The sequence below is a fragment of the Mandrillus leucophaeus genome, unplaced genomic scaffold (genome assembly GCF_000951045.1).
Source record: "Mandrillus leucophaeus isolate KB7577 unplaced genomic scaffold, Mleu.le_1.0 Scaffold835, whole genome shotgun sequence".
Lineage (NCBI taxonomy): Eukaryota > Metazoa > Chordata > Mammalia > Primates > Cercopithecidae > Mandrillus > Mandrillus leucophaeus.
In genome coordinates this window covers 112,638-134,174 of record NW_012109086.1, presented here as the reverse complement: position 1 = coordinate 134,174, position 21,537 = coordinate 112,638, and the positions used below count along the sequence as shown (strand labels likewise).

General features: G+C 50.0%; 1 protein-coding gene across 1 annotated transcript in view; it reads left to right on the top strand.

Annotated features, from left to right (window-relative positions):
* Nucleotides 1–3,923: 3,923 nt before the first annotated feature.
* Nucleotides 3,924–21,537, top strand: part of ST14 (suppression of tumorigenicity 14 (colon carcinoma)) — a 48,148-nt gene continuing 30,534 nt past the window's right edge. Inside the window, exon 1 of the mRNA XM_011968275.1 lies at nucleotides 3,924–4,188. Within this exon, the coding sequence (XP_011823665.1) occupies nucleotides 3,924–4,188 (265 nt within the window). The remainder of the gene's footprint in view (nucleotides 4,189–21,537) is intronic.

Here is a 21,537-nt window from a genome sequence, read left to right as displayed (position 1 = left end):
GACCTTCGGTACCGGACCGGCTGCGCCCCGCCGGGGGGACGCGGGAAGCCCCCTGGGCCTTCCTGCGCCCTCGGTCCTTTCCCTGAGGTGAAAACAGGGGCTGCGTCTCGGCCCCTCCATGACTCTCGCGCTGTTAGTGAACATCTGGAAGAAACCAGGGGCTCGGAGTGGGGTTATTTGGGCGGAAGTGAAGTTTCAGGGGAGTTTGGAGGCTCAGCCATCCTTGGCCTCTGCAGAAAATTTGTTTTGTCTCTCTCCTTCCCCGTCAAAAGGCACTTTGGCACCTCGCAGAAGACAACTGGGAGGCAGGGCTTTGGCTAACTCAGGGGCTGCAGCTGGGAACTCCAGAGTCGGGCTTGCCTGGGCTTCGCGAGAGGGGATGGAGCCCTTTGTATGGGAAGGCGGCTGTATGGGAAGCGGCTGTATGGGAAGCGGCTGTATGGGAAGGGATGTGGGAACACAAACATGTCTTGAGCTTTTTGCAAGATACCGAAACAGAAAGCTCTTCTTTGGCAGAAAGAACAATGAAAGACCTATTGAAAGATCTCAGAAAGATTACATGTTCCTGTGTGGAGTTGGGATGGGTTGCTAGTCACTTCACTGATGGACCCACCTAGGTGGTAGTGCCCGGGCGGGAACAGCAGCCAGGTCTCTACCCTCTCTGTCCAGCGCAGATCCGCAGGTTTTCTGGAAGGCCAGGGCATACCAGGTCAGGGCGGCGCCGAGAGGCAGGGGCTGTTTGGCAGAGGGGGTTTGCTCCTCTGGAAATGATGGCCTCCCCGCCCTGCCAACCCTCACCTTCTCCCCTCCTTCCGGGTGCCCCTGGCCTCCACACCTCCGCCGTTGCTCCCTGAGTCAGGCCTGATTTTGGTGCTGTCTCAGATCAATTCCTTTTGTCCGAGCAGCATCTCGACCCAGGGAGCTTGCAGAAAATCAGACGCTGGGGCTTTGGACGCTGCCTGCACCACAGACAGGACCTGGGGCTGGGCTCTGCTATTTTCTCCATATTTCACCCTCAACAAGGAAGAAAGCTTCCAGTGGACCAGAAGACTTGGGCCCTTCCCCTGGCTGTGCCTGTGCCCTGCTGTGAGGCAGATTCACCTTCTCTTCCTTGCTGTAATTGCTATGTTTGTGAGTCCTTGCTAATTGCCTGCTTGGGGCTCTAGGCTCCCTGCCTCCTCAGCAGAGAGCTTGCTGCTTGGAATTTGTTATTTCAGGGCAGTCCCGTGCTGCCACCCCAAGTTTGTTCTTTCTGACTTCCGTTTCTAGGACTCTCCTGCCCACATGGGGAAAGCAGGGTCTTCCTGGTCGTGTGGCCCAGCCTCCTCTCTGAGCCATCTCACCACCCGGACAAGTGGCCAGGCTGGGGCTCACCTTCCACTCACCCCCAGGATCCCACATTCAGTGGACCTCTCTTGTCACTTGCAAGCCCTGGCTTTAGTTTCCCCCATCCCTGCTCATTTCCTCCTCCTCTGCGAAGCTCATTTGCTCTCTGCACCCTTGGGCTGTTCCTCCCCTCTCTGCCATTTTCCTTCTTGTGGCTTGCTCTTTGTCTTTTCTCCTGCCGAGCTTTATTGCACTAACTTGGTACCTAGTCCTGGGCCAGGCACGGGTGAAGGGACGACTCTCAGAGACCAGTAAGATGTGGTTGTTTCCTTTAAAGAACATCCAGTCTTGAGAGCGAAGCTAAGAGATGAATGCCAAAGTTAGCTGCGAGGCAGAGTGTCCAGAGGAAATTGGCTGAAGCTCATTTCCGTCTTACAGATTCCTCCCACCCCTGGCCTCACCAGAACTCCCAGTCCCTGGGATCACCTTGTAGTGTGTGTTTGCAGCTAGGATCTCCATCCCTGGCTGGGAGGTGTGGCTGCTGCCCCTGGGTTTGCTCTCTGGGTCAGCAGAGCCTGGCCCACAGGGTGCTGTTATTTCGGAGTTCCTTGTCCTCAGCTGCATCCCTCCCTGCACCCTTGTTCGGTGGTATTTGTATCTGGCTGTCTCCTTCCCAAGGCTGATGGTGTGGCCTCTACCCGGCTCCTGCTGCCCCCATCAAGTGTTCTGCATGACCTTCAGAGCCCTGATGCACGTTACTGCATCTGGAGATGATGTGAGCCCTGCCTGCGAGCACAGGCACAGATGCCACTTCTTATGGCCATTAACGAGAACCAGGAAGCCTGCCTCCCTGAGGATCTTGATTCCTGTTGAGTATTTAATGGTGACTACTTAACATCCACTGGTTCCTTCTCAGATCAAGATTGCCCTAGGTAAGACTCAGCATCCCTTAAGCATCAGAGACCAGGGTTGGAAGATCGGATGTTGTGTGGTCAAAATCAGATGTCTAGGGGCTAGGGTGTACAACTCTGGCTACTCAGAGAGTCATCTGCTTGTTAACTGGTCAATCATTCAGGCATTCATTCACATAACAGTATCTGCTAGGTAACCCACTGACTGAATCTGTGCCAGGTGCTGGGAAATAGCAGTGAGGAAGACCCTAGACTCACAGCCCCCATCCTTGGGACCACCCAAGGTAGTGTGGGATACAGGGACTAAATTCTGACTCCTGAGTACTAGCTTCTCGATACGCCCTCGGTGAGCACATAGCATCTCTCTAACACAAGCTGGAAGGGCCAGGTCAGCAAATTGGGACTGCAGGCATCTGTGATGTGGTGGCAGGAGGTAACAGGCAGCCAAGACCCGGGGCCGCCTTGTCTAGCCACGTGATCTCAGAGATGTTACCCAATATCTCTAAGGCTTGGTTTCTGTGGCTATAAAATGGGAATGACATATATATTCCAGGTTTGTTGAAAGGATTAAGCGGGGTACTTTACATGAAAGCCCTTTGTAAGTTGCAGTGTGGTGTTCAAATGATGCAGCTTGAGTTTTCTAGTTGAAAGAGACTTGAGACAAATAAGAAAATTATATAGTATCAGTAGGACGCCTGTCGAGAGGCTGAGAACCCAGGTTGTCAGTGGGGCCTTGACCTCACAGAGGAGCCATCCTGCCCTGCCAAACACAGGGAAATGCCCCAAAGATTCAAGGAACTACTCGCCAGCAACAGAGACCTCTTCCTAAGACCTTCTGGTTTTCTTTTTTTTTTTTTTTTGAGACGGAGTTTCACTCTTGTTGCCCAGGCTGGAGTGCAATGGCGCAATCTCAGCTCACTGCAACCTCTGCCTCCGAGGTTCAAGCAATTCTCCTGCCTCAGCCTCCTGAGTAGCTGGGATTACAGGCATGCACCATCGCGCCCGGCTAATTTTGTATTTTTAGTAGAGATGGGGTTTCTCCATGTTGAGGCTGGTCTCGAACTCCTGACCTCAGGTGATCTGCCTGCCTCAGCCTCCCAAAATGCTGGGATTACAGGCGTGAGCCACCATGCCCGGCCGACCTTCTGGTTTTCATTCCCCTACTTTACCCAGCTTCTAGGAGAAAGATCTTTCTATGAAAAGAAAATGTGTGCCAGCTGCATATCCCTTTCTCCCTCTCATCCCCTGCCCCTCCCACCATAGAAAATTAAACTTTTATTTTGTTTTGTTTTTTAGAGATGGGAGTCTTGCTATGTTGCCCAGGCTGGACTTAAACTCGGGCTCAGGCGATTGATCCTCCTTGTCGCAGACTTCTAAGTAGCTGGGGTTACAGGCGTGAGCCACTGTGCCCACATAAAACTTTAGAGAACTGCCTCTTTTGTTCTTTAGAGCATGAACTGGGCAGGTGTGTGTAGTGGGTGAGGGAGAGGGTTGGGAAGGCAGAAAGCAGCAGGAAGCTAAGATTGTCCTGTAGGTGGGGCTTCAGCTGCTGGAGTGGACCGGAAGTCTGCCTTCTCCCGGGGGGCTTTCTGGACCCTTCCCTCTGCCTTGGTCCTGGGAACACCTAGAAATTCCTCGTTTAGGAATTGGGAAAACTGAGAAAGAGGAGAAGATGTCCCTAGCGTGATGGCTGCCTTCGCCTGCTCCCAGTGGAAATGGTCAGAGGGTGGATCTGCTCAGAGCCGGCTTGCTGGCCTGATGCCACATTGTCACGGGCTGCGGAAGGAGAATCAGTTACAGCTCCCTCCCCCTACCTGGCCCTCGCTCTGCTCCCTGGGAACCAGACTACCAGACTGCCTACTGCTGTGGCCAGTGGCCTCTGTCCCTCGGAACACTGTGGTCCTCAAGTTCCCTGATGTCTGTTCCTTCTCTGGTCTGTGGTTCTGCCCAGGTTGGTGGCTCATGTCTGTCTTGAAAGAGAAGTTGTCTTTGGAAGAGGAAGGGAAATGTGACAGAGCCCCTGGGAGCCCAGGTGCTGAAGACGATGTCGCTTTTGATATTGTGCAATGATTACGAGAGTGTCTAGAATACTAATCATCATGAATGCTAATAATCATTAGCATTTATTGAGCATGGCTTGCTCTTTGTCTTTTTTCCTGCCAAGCTCCATTGAACTAACTTTGTACCTAGTCCTGAGTCAGGCATGGCTGAAGGGAAGTAAGATGTGGTCTCACTGGTCTTTGAGACCAAGTATTACCCCTCTCAGAGATAAGTGTTATTATTATTACCTTTTTTTAGACAGGGTCTTCCTTTGTCACCCAGGCTGGAGTGCAGTCGTGCAATCATGGCTCACCGCCACCTTGACCTCCCGGGCTCAAGCTTCCTCAGTAGCTGGGACTACAGGTGGGCACCAGCACGCCTGACTAATTTTTGTATTTTTTATAGAGGCAGGGTCTTGCTATATTGCCCAAGTTGGTCTTGAACTCCTGGGCTCAAGTAATCTGCCCACCTCAGCCTCCCAAAGTGCTGGAACTACAGGTGTGAGCCACCACACCCAGCCTTATTATTATTATTATTGTTTTGAGATGGAGTTTCGCTCTTGTTGCCCAGGCTGGAGCGCAGTGGTGTGATCTTGGCTCACCAAAACCTCCGCCTCCTGGGTTTAAGCGATTCTCCTGCCTCAGCCTCCCGAGCCGCTGGGATTACAGGCATGTGCCACCATGCCCAACTAATTTTGTATTTTTAGTAGAGATGGGGTTTCTCCATGTTGGTCAGGCTGATCTCAAACTCCTGACCTCAGGTGATCCGCCTGCCTCGGCCTCCCAAAGTGCTGAGATTACAGGCGTGAGCCACCACGCCTGGCCCAGCCTTATTGTTATTACCTTTTTATTGGTGAGGAAAATGGAGCACAGGGAGGCTAAGTAACTTGCTTGAGGTCGCAGAGCAAAATAGTGGTGGAATCTGGATTGGAGCCCAGGTAGTCTGGCCCTGCTGTATCCTATATGGGCTGTGACATGGGAACAGGGCTGTCAGCCCACCGGGCTCAGGAGGGGGTGGAATACTAAAGGTTGGGAGTTCATCAGATTTCGGTAAGAAACTGGATTTCTCTTCTCAGGATATTTCTGAGATGCCTGGGACTAAATTACAGAAACCGTTTGGTAGCATGGGAATAGAAACTTCCGGAATTCTCAGAGTGCTTAGCCTGGCCTGCTTGGCAGTGTGAGGAGTGCGTTTGGGGTTTGCTCAGCGCTCGTGGACAGTCGTTGCCCTTTTTGCTTTGTTAAGAATATTTCCAGAAACAGCTCCCTGCTAAATATTCTGTCTCAGATGCTCATATTTTCAGAATTTTCCTATTCTGCTTGGACTTAGCAATATTTTGGGGTTTTCCCCTGAATCCTGTGATAGTTGGCTAACTGATCAAAATCTTGGATCCTTTGACTCTTTTTGGCCCCCGCTGGTGATGCTGACGTGGTGGTGGGGATGATGATGGTGGTGGCGATGGTGAAAGGGTGGAGAAGAATGTGATGACAGTTATTTCTACCTTTCACTAAATATCTGCACTTCAATTCATGACCTCACTTTATCCTCACAACAGCTACGTGGGAAAAAAATGCCCAGTTCACAGATGAGAATGCTGAGGCTCAAAGGGTTTGTGTAAAGGCAGTAAGAAGTAGAGCAAGAATTCAAACTTAGATCTGCGCCGCTTCAAAGCCTGGGAGCTCACCACGATGCCATGTTACAATTGTGTTCCTGAGATGATGGTGACGCTGCGTATCCCCAGCAAACTGCTAGAACATGTTATTCACCAGAGAGCTGTGGGCACATAACAAGGAAGTGGCGATCACCTGGTACCAGTGCTGGTGTGCTACCAACATCCTACACCAACTTGTCTGGTTTCCCCTTTTGATGAGGTTCCTTAGCTGGTGGACCAGGAGCACAGCTGGAGACGTGATTTCAACAGGCTTTACTTAGATGTGGCTTTATGTATTATACATCTGATTAAAAATTATGGTGGAAGTTTTAAAATGAAAACCAATTCACCCACCTATGCCAACAAATCATTTTTCACGCCTCTCTCCCCTCCTTACTGTCTGTGGTTCAATGTATCTAGTTGGTCATTGTGCACACACCACTTGTATCCTGGACAGGGGGTTTTATTGGCCTCCTGTCTGCTGGGCATGGAGCACTGGGTGCTGGAGGATCGAAGGTCTGGTAGGCTTGTGTCTGATTGAAAGGCTGTGACTAAGGGGGGGGTCTGTTCTTGAATCCACGTCACTTTGGGTGGTGACCTCAGGCTGCTTCTCACCTCTTCCTGGGTTCTGTGTCATTTCTCATTCAGTAACAGCTCACATGAGGACTTGGGGCTTTTGCCTATCAGCTCCATAGATGACACCAGCTGGGAGGGAAAGGCCAGTACCTTGTATGACTTGATCATGAGTCAGAGCAGCTGGACAGCCTGTCTGATAGGCTGCACTGAGCAGAATGCATCTGTCTGGGTCAGGAGTCAGCGCTTCGCTCACCGAACCACCTCCCTCAACCACGGAGCAGAAACCATGAGACCCAGAGTTCTGAGTTGACAGTGAGCCCAGGAGAGACCAGGCATGCAAGTGTCACTGCCCAAAGTTGAAGTGTGTTTTCTTCCCCCCATGTTTTTATTTGGTTATACCTTTAAAAATTATTATTAAAAGGCTAATAGATACATATTCAAAGAAAACTTGGCCAACTCAGATAAGTAGTAAGAACTTAAAAATGAGGCTAGGCATGGTGGTTCATGCCTGTAATCCCAGCACTTGTAATCTCAGCACTGTAATCAGCACTGTAATCCCACCAGCCAAGGCAGGTGGATCACTTGAGGTCAGGAGTTCAAGACTAGCCTGGCCAACATGATGAAACCCCATCTCCATTAAAAATTCAAAAATTAGCCAGGCATGATGGTGGGCACCTGTAATCCCAGCTACTCGGGAGGCTGAGAGAGGAGAATCACTTGAACCGGGGAGGTAGAGGTTGCAGTGATCCGAGATCATGCCATTGCATTCCAGCCTGCATGACAGAGTGACACTGTCTCAAAAAAAAAAAAAAAAAATTTTTTTAAATAAAAATGACACAAATACCCCTACAGAGACATTTTAACAGTTTGGTATTGCCTCTGCATGTTTTCTAAAAAAATTTTTTTCCTCATTACAACATTTAGGAAGCTTTTCTTTTTTGAAGTCACACAGTATAGAAATGTACAGTGTAAAATGTGAAACTCCTCTGAAATTCCCTCTCCCAGATTTTAGAACCTCTATAAATAGTTTGGTGTATATTCTCCCACAAGCCTTGTGTGCGTGTTCTGCTGTTTGTGTGCACACCTATTCTCCCCCAATGGAGTCATCATTAATTCCACTCTGCAGTGAAGACGTGAGTCTGGGAGGGAGGTGTTGGGGAGGGATCTCCAAGAATTACTCCAAGGAGATGCCTGAGCTGAGTTTTGAAGGGCAGGAGTGACTATTTTTTTTTTTCTGAGATAGGGTCTTGCTCTGTCGCCCAGGCTGGAGTGCAGCGATCTTGGCTCACTGCAACCTCTGCCTCCTGGGTTCAAGCAATTCTCCTGCCTCAACCTTCCAAGTAGCTGAAATTACAGGTGTGTGCCACCGTGCCCAGCTAATTTTTGTATTTTTATTAGAGATGGGGGTTTCACCATATGGGCCAGGCTGGTCTTGAACTCCTGGCCTCAAGTGATCTGCCTGCCTTGGGCTCCCAAAGTGCTGGGATTGCAAGCATGAGCCACTGTGCCCAGCCTATTTTTTTCATTTAACATTCTATCGTAGATAGCTTTTCCATGTCATTATCTACTTTTCTTTTTTTTTTTTTGAGATGGAGTGCCCAGGCTGGAGTATAGTGGCACAATCTCAGCTCACTGCAAGCTCCGTTTCCCGGATTCACGCCATTCTTCTGCCTCAGCCTCCCAAGTAGCTGGGACTACAGGCACCCGCCACCACGCCCGGCTAATTTTTTTGTAGTTTTAGTAGAGACGGGGTTTCACTGTGTTAGCCAGGATGGTCTCGTTCTCCTGACCTCGTGATCCACCCACCTCGGCCTCCCAAAGTGCTGGGATTACAGGTGTGAGCCACCGCACCCGGCCTCTACTTTTCGAAAAACTATTTTTGATTGCCTTATAAGCTTTCATCATGGGAACATATCATTCTTTCCTTCTTCTTATTTTAATCGTTTTATTGTTTGGGTGTGTTACTTGAACGCATTATTGGACAATTAATGGAAAAAGAGCAAACAGAATGAGGGAGGTAATTGGCAGGCAGCCTCTGTGGAGGCCACGCTGGTCAGACCTCTTGTGGGTTATGCTGGTGAATTCTGGAAACGGTGTCTTCAAGGGAAGATGACTAAGGGTGAGATTGAGTCAGATGGCCAGGGTTTAGAAAACATTTTGTTTGAATGATCAGAGGAGTTGAGCATGTTTAGCCAGAGGAGGTGCAGACTGAGCGAGCACACGAGCACCGAGGTACAGCTTCCGCTGGAGCGTCTCCTGAGCTGGGAACTAGGCTGGTTCTGTTGCAGTGCTAATTAGTGCAGAGGTGATTGCGGTGCTGATCACACTTGGTGGAAGGAAGAGCTTCCTAATGCTGGTACTAAGGAAAACACTGTTTCTTCCAAAAGGGTGGTCCCGCGAGGATGAGAAGTGGGTGACATGCCCTGTAGAATCTGTTCCAGCTCTGAGAATCCAGTTTTAAGGGTAGATCCAGCAGTTCTCCCCTCGCTTGTATCCTATTCCACCAGGACAGAGTCTGGTTCTAAGAGAGGACACAGACCTCCTGGTGCCCTCCCCTGGGGGTGGGGCCCCCCTATTTGCACAGTTGGTCCTTTCCCCAAAACAGGTGCTCAGATTTGTAGCCGTGGAGGAGTGTTTTAGAACCTAACCAGTTCTAGAGGCTGCAGGCGGGCTTGGGTCTTTCCCGCTAGCTTCTGCAGATCCCTGGGAAACAGACCTGGCACCTCCATGCCATGAAATATGACTCAGCAATGAAAAGGAACAAGCTGATAGATGCAACGACTTGAAGGACCTCCAGGGAATTTTGTGCAGTTAAAAAAAAGCCAACAATTCCATTCATACCACATTATTTATTTATATAACATAATTTTTTTTTTTTTTTGAGAGACGGAGTCTTGCTCTGTCCCAGGCTGGAGTACAGTGGTGTAATCTGGGCTCACTGCAACCTCCACCTTCTGGGTTCAAGCGATTCTCCTGCCTCAGCCTCCCGAGTAGCTGGGATTACAGGCCCGCCACCACACCCGGCTAATTTTTGTATTTTTAGTAGAGACAGGGTTTTGCCATGTTGGCCAGGCTGGTCTCGATATCCTGACTTCAGGTGATCCACCCGCCTTGGCCTTCCAAAGTGCTAGGATTACAGGCGTGAGCCACTGCACCTGGCCTATATAACATAATTTTTGAAATGACAGCATGTTAGTAGTAGAGGACAGATTAGCGATTGTGGAGCTGAAGGGGTCGGGGACAGGAGGGAGGTGGCTGTGGTTACAGAAGGCCATGGGCATCCTCGTGTTGGAGCTGTTCAAAATGTTGACTGTGATGCTAGAGACGGGACTACGCTAGCGAGGACATAGATGGAACTTAATACTCATGTGAGGAGCAGTGAAACGGGAGGTCTGAATAAGATCCGCGGATGGTCCTGCTGTTGTGGTATTATGATAGAGGTTTATGAGGTGCGACTGTTGGGAGAAACTGGGCAAGTTGCACAAATATCTCAGTATGATTTCCTACAACTGGATGGAAATCTACAAGTATCTCTGTAAAAATGTCAGTAATAGAAGGCACACTAGCTCATGAAATCAGAATGTGGATTTAATAAAAAGTCAAGAAAATGAATGAAAAGAAGTTATGAGGTGCTGGCTGCGCCTCTAGTTTCTCTTGTTGGGTTTTGGGGGATCTGCATGGTCGTGCTGCTGCAGCAGATGCTTCTGCTGTGAGTCCGGTGACTTGGGGCAGGAGGAAGGTGGGGCAGCTGGGCCGGGAAGTAGGTCTTTGGCACATAAGGACAGGGCTGGTGCAAACTTGGTGGAACTGGAGAGGCAGAGATGGAATTCTCTGGCTAGAATTGGCAAAAGAGGTTATGTCCTGGTGTGTGTGTTTTGAGGGCAACACACTGAACTGGGGACCAGGAGAGATCCAGCAAAGTCCAACCTTAAATGGAGCCTGAGGACAGTGGGTGGCCAGGCCAGGTCTGAGCCCAGAGAGCCTGGGGGACTGTCAGCAGAGCCCCGAGATGTGGACTGAGTATTTTCTCCCCTTCTTGGTTGAGGGCACATGGCAACTGGTGGGTTATTCCAGCCTGCCCTGGGGAGGCTGCGTAAGTCTGGCTATGGGAAGAGAAGACCTTCCATCAGTCCATCAGTTAATCAATCAAGTGCTAACTCTGGGCAAGGTCGAGGGTGGAAGGGGAGGGAGCGAGGCAGTAGGAAAAGGAAACCGGGGCACTGTGACCAGCCGGGACTTCCTGGTCCACCCAGCATGGTGCAGGCTGGGGAAGAGGTGAGGCTCCAGGGAGAAAGCACCATGGCTTGTTGTGGTCCCGGGAGGATTCTTGGTGAGACTCAGCTTTGGCCTGTGTGCTCGAGGGCAGGCAGGGTTCGGTAGGCGGTAGGGGAGCCCAGCCATTCTGAGCAGGCAGATGCGTCTGCCGAGGAACCTCTTGGTCCCTAACAGGCTTGGGGACCCTCCTGGCTAGAGCCAAGGTGAGAGTTGGGGGAGCCAGTGCCCTTGGACCAATGTGGAAGGAGTGACAACCCATATACAGGGATGGGCACAGCAGGGGACCATCTCTTGGGCCCATTTGCAGTGTTCCTTTTTTTTTTTTTAAATCAACACTGTATTTATTGATTTAGACTACTTTATTGAGGTATGATTGATATACAAAAAGCTGTACCTCTTTGTGATGTTAGAGACAGCGGCCTGTGCTAGCAATGACATAGAATGGAATTTAATATTCACGTAAGTAGCAGTGAAACGGGAAGTCTGAATAAGATCCGCAGATGATACCACTGTTGTGCTTATCACGAATGACAGCAAGATAGTGTCAGTTAAGAGCTGTTTCAAGCTACTGACGTCCTGCTCTTTTCTCGTTTTGTTTTTTATTTCTTTTGTTTCTATTTAATGTGTACAACCTGATGAGTGTGGACGTGCGGAAACACCAGTGACAACATCACCATAAGTTAGGCTGCAAAATATCCATCACCTTTCAAAGTTTCCTCCTGCCCCCTTTATCTATTATTCTACTTATTTATAATCGTTATTATTATTTTGTGATAAGAACACTTATTACAAGATCTCTTATTGAATGTATGGACCACCTTTTGTGTATCCATTCATTGGCTAAGGAACACTTCGGTTGTTTCCACATCTTGGCTTCTGTGAACGGTGCTGCAGTGAGCATCAGATGCAGCTGTCTCTTCAGATCCTGGTTTCAATTCCTTCCTTTGGATAAATACTCAGACGCGGGCTTGCTGGATCTGCAGAGCATGATCTCTCTGGGCTTCAGTTCGCTTTTCTGCAATATTGGGGGGGTCTCGTGGGTGGTGCAAGGTCAAGGATAACCAGGTCCCTGCACGTTTGTGTCTTTCCACAAGGTCAGACTTTTATTGATGCAATTTCAGTCATAAAAACCACTAGCCACATGGAGTTCCCAGAGACACAATTCTCCTTAGTACTTCCTGTTCGCTCAGGAGTCAGAGCCTCGGGCACACAGGCTCAAGACACTCCACAAGTCAGTCAACATTGCAGGCCATACTTAATCATATAATCAATATATAAATGTCTAGATTAAACATCCCACATCAAAGTAACATTTACCATCAAGAGAAAGGGTTAGGAAAAAGGGTTAATGAACCAGTCCAGGGAGAGCGATGAAGACAAAAAGACCCTCCTGCTCTGACCTGGGCAGTCCGTCGGTTTCATGGGGAAGAGTTTCTGATGTCAGCAGAGCCTTCGCTGGCAGACGCTAGGTGCTTACCACGAGTGACAGCAAGATGGTGTCAATTAAGAGCCATTTCAAGCTGCTGACGTCCTGCTCTTTTCTCTTGTTTTGTTTTTTGTTTCTTTTGTTTGCCTTTTTTTTTTTTTGAGACAGGATCTTGCTCTGTTGCCCAAGCTGGAGTGCAGTGGCGTGATCACAGCTCATTGCAGCCTTGACATCCCAGGCTGAAGTGATCCTCCCGCCTCAGCCTGCTGAGTAGCTATGCCACCATGCTAAGCGAATTTTTTAAAAATTTTTTGTAGAGATGGGGTCTCACTGCATTGCCCAGGCTTGTCTCAAACTCCTGGGCTCAAGCAATCCTCCCACCTCAACCTCCCAAAGTGCTGGGATTCCAGGGATGAGCCACTGTGCCTGGCTCTCCTCTTTTTTTTTTTTTTTGAGACAGAGTCTCGCTCTGTCGCCCAGGCTGGAGTGCAGTGGGGTGATCTCCGCTCACTGCAAGCTCCGCCTCCCGGGTCCATACCATTCTGCTGCCTGAGCCTCCCGAGTAGCTGGGACTCCAGGCGCCCACCACCACACCCGGCTAATTTTTTGTATATTTAGTAGAGATCAGGTTTCACCGTGTTAGCCAGGATAGTCTTGATCTCCTGACCTCGTGATCCACCTGCCTCGGCCTCCCAAAGTGCTGGGATTCCAGGCGTGAGCCACCACGCACGGCCGCAGCTGTCCTCTTTTTATGGCCACAGAGTCTTCTACTGAGGACGGACAGTGGAGGAGCAAGCTTGTGTATGTCCTTGTCTGGTTGGATGCTGTGTTTATTTATTTGCAAAACATCTTGTCCCTGTTGACAAAGTGAAACGTAAGATGACGTCTTTTTCTAAGATGGAGTTACTTATGTCAAGGGTGCTCTGTACAAGCCTCACGCATCTGCAGTGGGACCCTGTAGGAGGGCAAAGAACCAGCTTCAGTGAGGACTGCCTAACACAAGTCTCTCCTTTCCTTTCTGGGAGCTGGTGCAGGGGAGGGTTGGTGTAACCCGGTGAGTGGTCAGGACTGAGAGCCCTGAGCCGTTGAGGCAAATACTTTTCTCTGTGCCTCAGTTTTCCCCTCTTAAAAGTGGGTTAATAACCACTTATGGCCTTCCAAATAGAACATAATTAGCTGATTCCTGCTAATGACTGAGGCCTACCTACTGTTTCCCTTTGATTTTAATTTCTCCACCCACTGTTCACCCATCTGCCAAAAGCCAGGCAGCGCCATTCCTCCCTCTGGTCTGGTGGAACAGCTGGAGTTCCCATTCCAACTTCAAAACAAAATGAAAGGCTGGGTGCGGTGGCTCACGCCTGTAATCCCAGCACTTTGGGAGGTCGAGGTGAGCAGATCACCTGAGGTCAGGAGTTCAAGACCAGCTTGGCCAAATGGTGAAATCCTGTCTCTACTAAAAATACAAAAATACAAAAATTAGCCAGGCGTGGTGGCAGGCACCTGTAATCCCAGCTACTCGGGAGGCTGAGGCAGGAGAATTGCTTGAACCTGGGAGGCGGAGGTGAGCTAAGATGGTGCCACTGCACTCCAGACTGGGCGACAGAGCAAAACTCTGTCTCAAAACAAACAAACAAACAAAACAAAAACAAACAAAAAACATAACAAACAAAAAACAAAACAAAAAACAAACAGGCACCCCCCCCCCCAACAAAATAACAAACAAAAAACAAAACAAAAAACAAACAGGCACCCCCCCCCCCAACAAAAGAATGAAAGACCTTAACAGCGTAAGTCTACTGGGCCTTAGTGGGGAGCAACCTGGCAGGCCTTTCCAGGAGCCCAGGAGCCCATCCTTGGCTGGTCCACATCTACCTGCCCTTGTCACTCTGCCCCGACCCACGGTTCCAGCAGAGCTCCACTGCCGTCCGCTTCCTTGCAGCCCCTCTGTCCACTCTCTCTGGGAGAGAGAAGAAGGCCAGCCAGGGTGTCCCTATCCACTTGCACCCATGGGTGGTTTACCCCACAAGGCCAGAGAGTGCTGGCCAGCTCGCAGCATGCTCTGGGCCTCAGCTTACACATCAAGCTTCTGGTAGTTTCCAAAAACTTTTTCTAAAACAATGAAAACCTTGTTTCAAATACTTTTTTTGCACAGCCTAAAAATAATGAAACAGGCCGGGCACGGTGGCTCAAGCCTGTAATCCCAGCACTTTGGGAGGCCGAGACGGGCGGATCACGAGGTCAGGAGATCGAGACCATCCTGGTTAACACAGTGAAACCCCGTCTCTACTAAAAATACAAAAACTTAGCCGGGCGAGGTGGCGGGCGCCTGTAGTCCCAGCTACTCGGGAGGCTGAGGCAGGAGAATGGCGTGAACCCGGGAGGCGGAGCTTGCAGTGAGCTGAGATCCGGCCACTGCACTCCAGCCTGGGTGACAGAGCGAGACTCCGTCTCAAAAAAAAATAAAAAAATAAAAAAAAAATAATAATGAAACAGTTGGCTTGAAGCAGGAGCAGGACACAAAGGGCCTCTGGATCATTCCTTAGGACAAGTTAGGGATCCAAAACCACGGACAGACCCACAGCGGCAGGAGGAGGGAGTCTGCCCACGGCTGCAGCTCCAGGAGCTGCTCTTCCGCCTCTGAGGGCTCCCAAGGGATTGTCCCATCCCTCCTCCCTGGGGCCCACGGCCTGGAGAAGGAGGTGGTGACCATAGCAAATACACTCATTATTTTTGGACGTCTTTGTGCCACGTAGGTGTTTTCAATATCACGTCTAATTCTTACAGCAGCTCGGCTTCATTTTCAGATGAAAAAAGGGTTAAAGGAGGATAATTTTTCAAAAACCCAGAGAGCTGAAAGTGTGGCAGAGCTGAATTTTGAACCCAAATCTATCTGACTCCAAATCCAGTGTTGCTCTCCTGGGCCCTCTGCTGCTTCTCCTGGGGATGGGGTGTGTGGGTGTGGGGTGGGGCTGTGGGTGGCAGCCCACACCCTTGACACAAGTAACTCCATCTTAGAGAAAGACTTCATCTTACATTTCATAGGGCACGTTGCCAACAAGGACAAGGTGTTTTGTTTGATAAATTTAAAGACTGCATCCAAACAGACAAGCATACTCTTCCACTGTCAGTCCTCACCAGAGGACTCTGTGGTCATAAAAAGAGCAGGACTTTGGCAGTTCACCCTCTGCTGTCACTGGTGATAAGCACCCAACGTCCACTGCCAAAGGCTCTGCCCACATTACAGACTCTTCCCTGAGAAACTGATGAAACAGCCAACCTAGCCAAGCCCAGATTTCTTTTTGTCTTTGTGGCTCTCCCCGGACTGGTTCATTAACCCTTTTTCCTATCCCCTTTCTCTTGATATGTTTTTCAAGTTTGCCATAAATGTTACCTTATGGGTTCCTGATAATTGCGGGTCTAGTGTATCTTGCATGACTCTGCATGCCGAGAGAGCATTCATGTAGGAGGACTGCAGATTAGGTGGTGCTCCTAACAGAAGTGTTCTCTGCCTTTCATTTACGGCTGGAATTTCAAGCGAAATGGCAAATTCATTGTATCTATCACATACCGTCCCTAAGATCGCTGATTTTCATGGATTCCTTTGTCCCTGTGTTAGATGTTTTTCAAGTCTGTCTCCAGATTTTGTTGGGTCTGAGTATGGGTGGACAGATCTCCAGGCTGGTGTGATCCAGTCCCAGAGGGCTAGAACACATTTTGGCTGATTGTTTTTTTTTTGATACGGAATCTCACTCTTTCTTTTCTTTTCTTTCTTTCTCTCTCTCTCTTCATTTATTTTTTATTTGTTTTTGGGATGGAGTTTTGTTCTTGTTGCCCAGACTGGAGTGCAATGGTGCAATCTCGGCTCATCGCAACCTCTGCCTCCTGGGTTCAAGTGATTCTCCTACCTCAGCCTCCTGAGTAGCTGGGATTACAGGCATGTGCCACCACGCCTGGCTAATTTTTTGTATTTTTAGTAGATATGGGATTTCTCCACGTTGGTCAGGCTGGTCTCAAACTCCTGATCTCAGGTGATCTGCCCGCCTCAGCCTCCTAAAGTGCTGGTGGGATTACAAGCGTGAGCCACCACGCCTGGCCTGGAGTCACTCTTTCTTGCCCAGGCTCGATTGCAGTGGCGCAATCTCGGCTCACTGCAACTTCCACCCACTGGGTTCAAGCGATTCTCCTGTCTCAGCCTCCTGAGTACCTGGGACTACAGGCGTGTGCCACCACATCCAGCTAATTTTGTATTTTTAGTAGAGACGGGGTTTCACCATGTTGGCCAGGCTGGTTTCAAACTCCTCACTCCACCTGCCTCAGTCTCCCAAAGTACTGAAATTACAGGCGTGAGCCGCCACACCCAGCCTCGGCTGATTTGTTGATGGTTCGAATGGTTTATGGTTTGGTAGTTTTGTAATAGCTCATGACAGTTTCCTGCTTGTGTAGGGATGTGATGCGTTTCTGTGCTCGATAGTGCCATGGTGTCTGCTCCATTCTCCCACAGGTGGAGGGGCCAGTCTGCATCTGTGCTCTGTCTTTGGCAAAAATCTGTTCTTAGTTTTGGTAACTCTGCTGTGGTGTATTCCCTGTTCTCACTGGTGTCCTGAGGACTGTGATTCTCGTAGTATCTTTGGTAACTATTTTTCTAGTTATTATACATCTTGCTGTATATACCCACCCCAAAGCTCATTGTAATCTCCTAAGTTCTCTGCAGGGGGCTCCTTTGGTCCCAGGGGTTCCTCCCTAAAAGTTACCTCTGACGGGGATTTACTTTTCCTTAAAATTCTTTGAGCTGGCTCTTTGCCTGTCTAGCAATCTGTCAGATACTTTGCATTAAAAGTGCAGGGAGTTTTTCTTTTGGGGCTTAACTTTTTTTTTTTTTTTTTTGAGATGGAGTCTTACTCTGTACCCAGGCTGGAGTGCAGTGGCATGATCTCGGTTCACTGCAACCTCTGCCTCCTGGGTTCTAGTGATTCTCCTACTTCAGCCTCCCAAATAGCTGGGACTACAGGCCCGTCCCACCACGCCTGGCTGATTTTTTTGTATTTTTAGTAGGGATGGGGTTTCACCGTGTTAGCCAGGATGGTCTTGATCTCCTGACCTCGTGATCTGCCTGCCTCGGCCTCCCAGAGTGCTGGGATTACAGGCGTGAGCCACCGCACCTGGCCGGGCTTAACATTTTTAGGGTCCTCAAGTCTGACTGTACATCCTCAGGGGGTCATACAGGGAGTCTTTCTGACTTCCAACTCTATTTGGGCAATGGTTCCATTTCCCACCTTAGCCAACCGTATGAGTGGGGGTTATGCAACAACTGGCTTCCTCTTCTTTCAGCCAAGTTAAAATTTGTTTTTAGGCCGAGCACAGTGGCTCACGCCTGTAATCCCAGCACTTTGGGAGGCTGAGGTGGGCAGATCACCAGGACAAGAGATCGAGACCATCCTGGCAAACGTGGTGAAACCCCGTCTCTACTAAAAATACAAAAATTAGCCGGGCATGGTGGCAGGCACCTGTAATTCCAGCTACTCGGGAGGCTGAGGCAGGAGAATCGCTTGAATCCGGGAGGTGGAGGTTGCAGTGAGCCGAGATGGCACCACTGCACTCCAGCCTGGGCGACAAGAGCGAAACTCTGTCTCAAAAAATATAAAAATTAAAAAAAAAATTGTTTTGTCAATCGCCATCTCCTAAGTTGAGACCACACTTGCTATGAGCCTTTCTGGCTCCACCAGCTTCCTCGCCTGGCAACAGCCGAGACCTTGTCAGCTCTTGCAGCTGCAGGACCTGGGTAAAGAACCCCATCACCTGAGGTTTTCCTCAGGGAGCCAGACTTTCACGGTGAAGTGAGATGATGTCTCCTTTTCAAGAGGGTGGCAGTTTGTTTTTTCAAATGGCTTGATTTCTAATTTAAGTTTTAGTGGAGGCTTTGGCCTTAGAATCAACTATGCCATCTATGCCCAGTAAGCTGACTGTGCCAATTCTCATGAGTGGTACGAGGTCAGAGGCAACCAGGTCCGTGCACCTTTGTGTCCTTCCACAAGGTCAGACTTATTGATGCGACTTCAATCACACAAGCCACGGCCGCATGGAGTTCCCAAAGAGACAGTTCTCCTTAGTACTTCCCATTCACTCCGCAGTCAGAGCCTCAGGCACAGGCTCAAACCACTCCAGTCAACATTGCAAACTATACATAATAATATTCTTAACCAATATATAGAAGTCCAGATTAAACATTCCACATCAAAGTAACATTTAACATCAAGAGAAAGGGGATAGGAAAAAGGGTTAACAAACCAGTCCAGGGAGAGCCACGAAGATAAAAGAATCTCCTGGTGTGAGCCGGGTCATTTGTTGATCTTGCAGGGAAGAGTTTCTGATGTTGGCAGAGCCTTCATTGGCAGATTCTGGGTGCTTATCACGAGTGACAGCAAAATGGTGTCAGTGAAGATGGCATCTTGAGCTGCCGAAGTCCTGCTCTTTTTATGGCCACAGAGTCCTCTGGAACGACAGTGAAGGAGTGTGCTTGTGTATTCCCTTGTCTGGTTGGATGTAGTCTTTATTTATTAAGCAAAACGTCTTGTTCCTATTGGCAAAGTGCCCTGTGAAATGTAAGATGAAGTCTTTTTCTAAGATGGCGTTACTTATGTCAAGGGTGCTCTGTACAAGGCTCCTGGTCCCTTGGCTGCATGGGGAGGGCCCTGGGCAGTGCTGGGAGTGGGGATGGGACTTGACACCTGTAGGAGTTGGCTGCTCGCTGGCAGAGAACCACTGGGTTTTTGTGTTGACAATGTCCTCACAGCCGGGTGAGTCAGGCCCTGGGGGACTTTCCTTCAGGCTCTAACCAGGTGTGGAGACTCGTGGTTTACTTCCTTCAGTGGGAGTTCTTGGCTGTGGGTCAGCTTTGTGTTCCCCTGATGGGCTGGGGTTACAGATCTACAGATATTTCTGGATCTTCCTTGGGGCCCTGTAGCCCCACCTGTTTTCCAGCAGCTCGTTCTGGTGAGGCAGCTGAGGGCGGTGACGGGCCAAAGGGAAAGGTGGGCGGGCTGGGGTTTTGGGGTGTCTACTACCAGCTGGCTGGGCCTGCAGCTGGCCCTGTGCTCTCCCAGGAGGAGCTGGAGTGTGTATTTCTGGGAAAAGTGATAGCCTCAGGGACTTCTGGGACTCTGCTTATAACCAATTGTGGGAGGGTCCCCAGGGCGTGGAAGCAAAGTTCAACCTGGCACAGCAGCTTCCCTGCATCCCGGGTGGTTGCCCAAAATAGACCAACTGAGACTAAGTCAGCTCCTCCTGCTGGTGACGGGAAGGGGTGAGCCTCCAGGAAATGGTGGGTGGAGTTTCTCCAACTTTCAGGTTCCCAAGAATGACCTGAGGCACTTGATAAAAACCTCCAAATCCCAGGCCCTGCTCCTGACGCCTGACATCAGCATCTCCAGAGAGAGGGGTTTGGGAATCTGGATGTGGAACAAACACTGCATTTGTTTCAGTTGATTTTTATTGTTCTTTTTCACGACTAGACAAGTCCAGGAAATGCTGGGGGTTGCAATCAATGGGCACCGTAGGCTTTTGCAGGTTTCGTGAAAATTGGCTTCTAGAGAGATCGATTGTCCCTAGTTGGGGAGTGGGTGGGAGGATTCCAGTGTGGGGTTTCTTTTCCTTTCTCATTTGCCCCTGGGTCATCCCCAGATAAGCACTCAAGTGTCCTCTCTTGTGAGGTCCCGTGCTGGGCCCTGGACTGCCATGGTGGCAGGTGGGGTGAAGTCCCGCCCTCAGGAGCCTGCTGACTGCCTGCTCTGTGCACAGCTCCTGGAGCCTCCCGGCGGCTGCTGATTTAACTAGGGAGGGCCTGTGTATGTGGGGTCCCTCCTAGCCGGAGACAGGTCCCTTTTATAACCAGCAGCCTGATGAAGAGGCCTTCCTGCAGCATCCCTCTGGTATCTGTCTCAGCTCAGCATTGCCCAGGTGACAAACACAGAGTTCATTCTTGGCAGTCGCTCCCTGCTGTCCTCTGAGGTGGGCTTGAGTATCCCTTGCTGGGTATCCAGGGAATCTGGCTAGGATCCAGCACAACCTTGTAGCCAGTCCGGCAGGGAGCGCCCACGAGGTTGTGCTGGCTCCATCTTTCCCTTGCAAAGGAAGGCAGCTTCGACCTGCCACAGAATGCTTTCTTCCCCGGGGAGCCCCTGCAGGTGCTCGGGCTCTGCTCTCCTTTCTCGCTTGAACAATTACAGGGATAGTTTATGGTTCTCATGACCCTGGTGGGGGTGATGACGTCATGGGATTGAAATCCGTCCCGCCTGGTGGGTGGGTACACTGAGTCACTGAGTGTGTCAGTCAAGAGCCTTGGCCACAAGTCAGTGGCACTTGGCAGCAGCACACAAATCCAGCCTCCCCTGTCCTTGCCTCAGGTCTGAGCAGCACAGCTGTGTCCCTAGCTGGTGGCATCGCCCCTGCCCCTTGACCTTGATCTTCAGCCTCAGAAACAGGTTACCATTGTCATGCGATTGCCCTTCACGGTCCCTCCCCCGGATTCCAAGGGACCTCTTCAGGTTTCCAGGTTCAGCCCCTTCCTTCCCAGCAGATCACACCCAACCTTAGCCATGTGAGGAACGATCTTTAGAAAGGGTCTGGCCCGAAGCTTCATTTTTCCCTGTCTGCTTTGGTTGGAATCTTGTGTGGTTTTGTGGGCAGTTGGTAGTATTTTTGTTGTTGATAAGTGTAGGGGCCCTTCCCCGTTGCTTCTCTCTAAGGAGAACCATGCTCTGAGCTACCCATGGCAAATTCTGGCTTTGGACTTGTTGGTCCCCAGAGCCAGTGGGGTCATGGGCCCTGGAGAGTTTGCACTTAGCAACGGGTCTGAGTGTGTTTGAGGAACCAGGAGAGCGTTCCTCTCAGAGGGAGGATTCTCGGGTTGACTCACACAGTTTTGTTAGCTCAGCATTTAGCTTTCAGCCCTGGTGAGTTTCTCTGACTTAATGAGAGTAGGCTGGCCGCAAGAATCTTTCCTATATTATCAAATAAAATAGGGCTCTTTTTTTGGCCCTCTAGAAATCAGTGTTTTTTTCTTTTCATTTTGGAGAGCCTGGCCTTGGGGAGGATATGCATCAGTTGCTCTAGTGTGCTTCAGACGACAAGATAAGATGAAATAGGGTGTGCTCCGGACTCCTCCACTGCCCCTTCCTGGGTTTCTGGATCTGACCCCTCTCTCCCTGAGGAAAGCTGGGTGGGATGGTGATGGTTGGATCTTGTGCCTGCTGGGTGGGATGGTGGTGTGATCCACCTCTGCTGGGTGGGATGGTGGTCTGATCCGCCTCTGCTGGGTGGGATGGTGGTCTGATCCG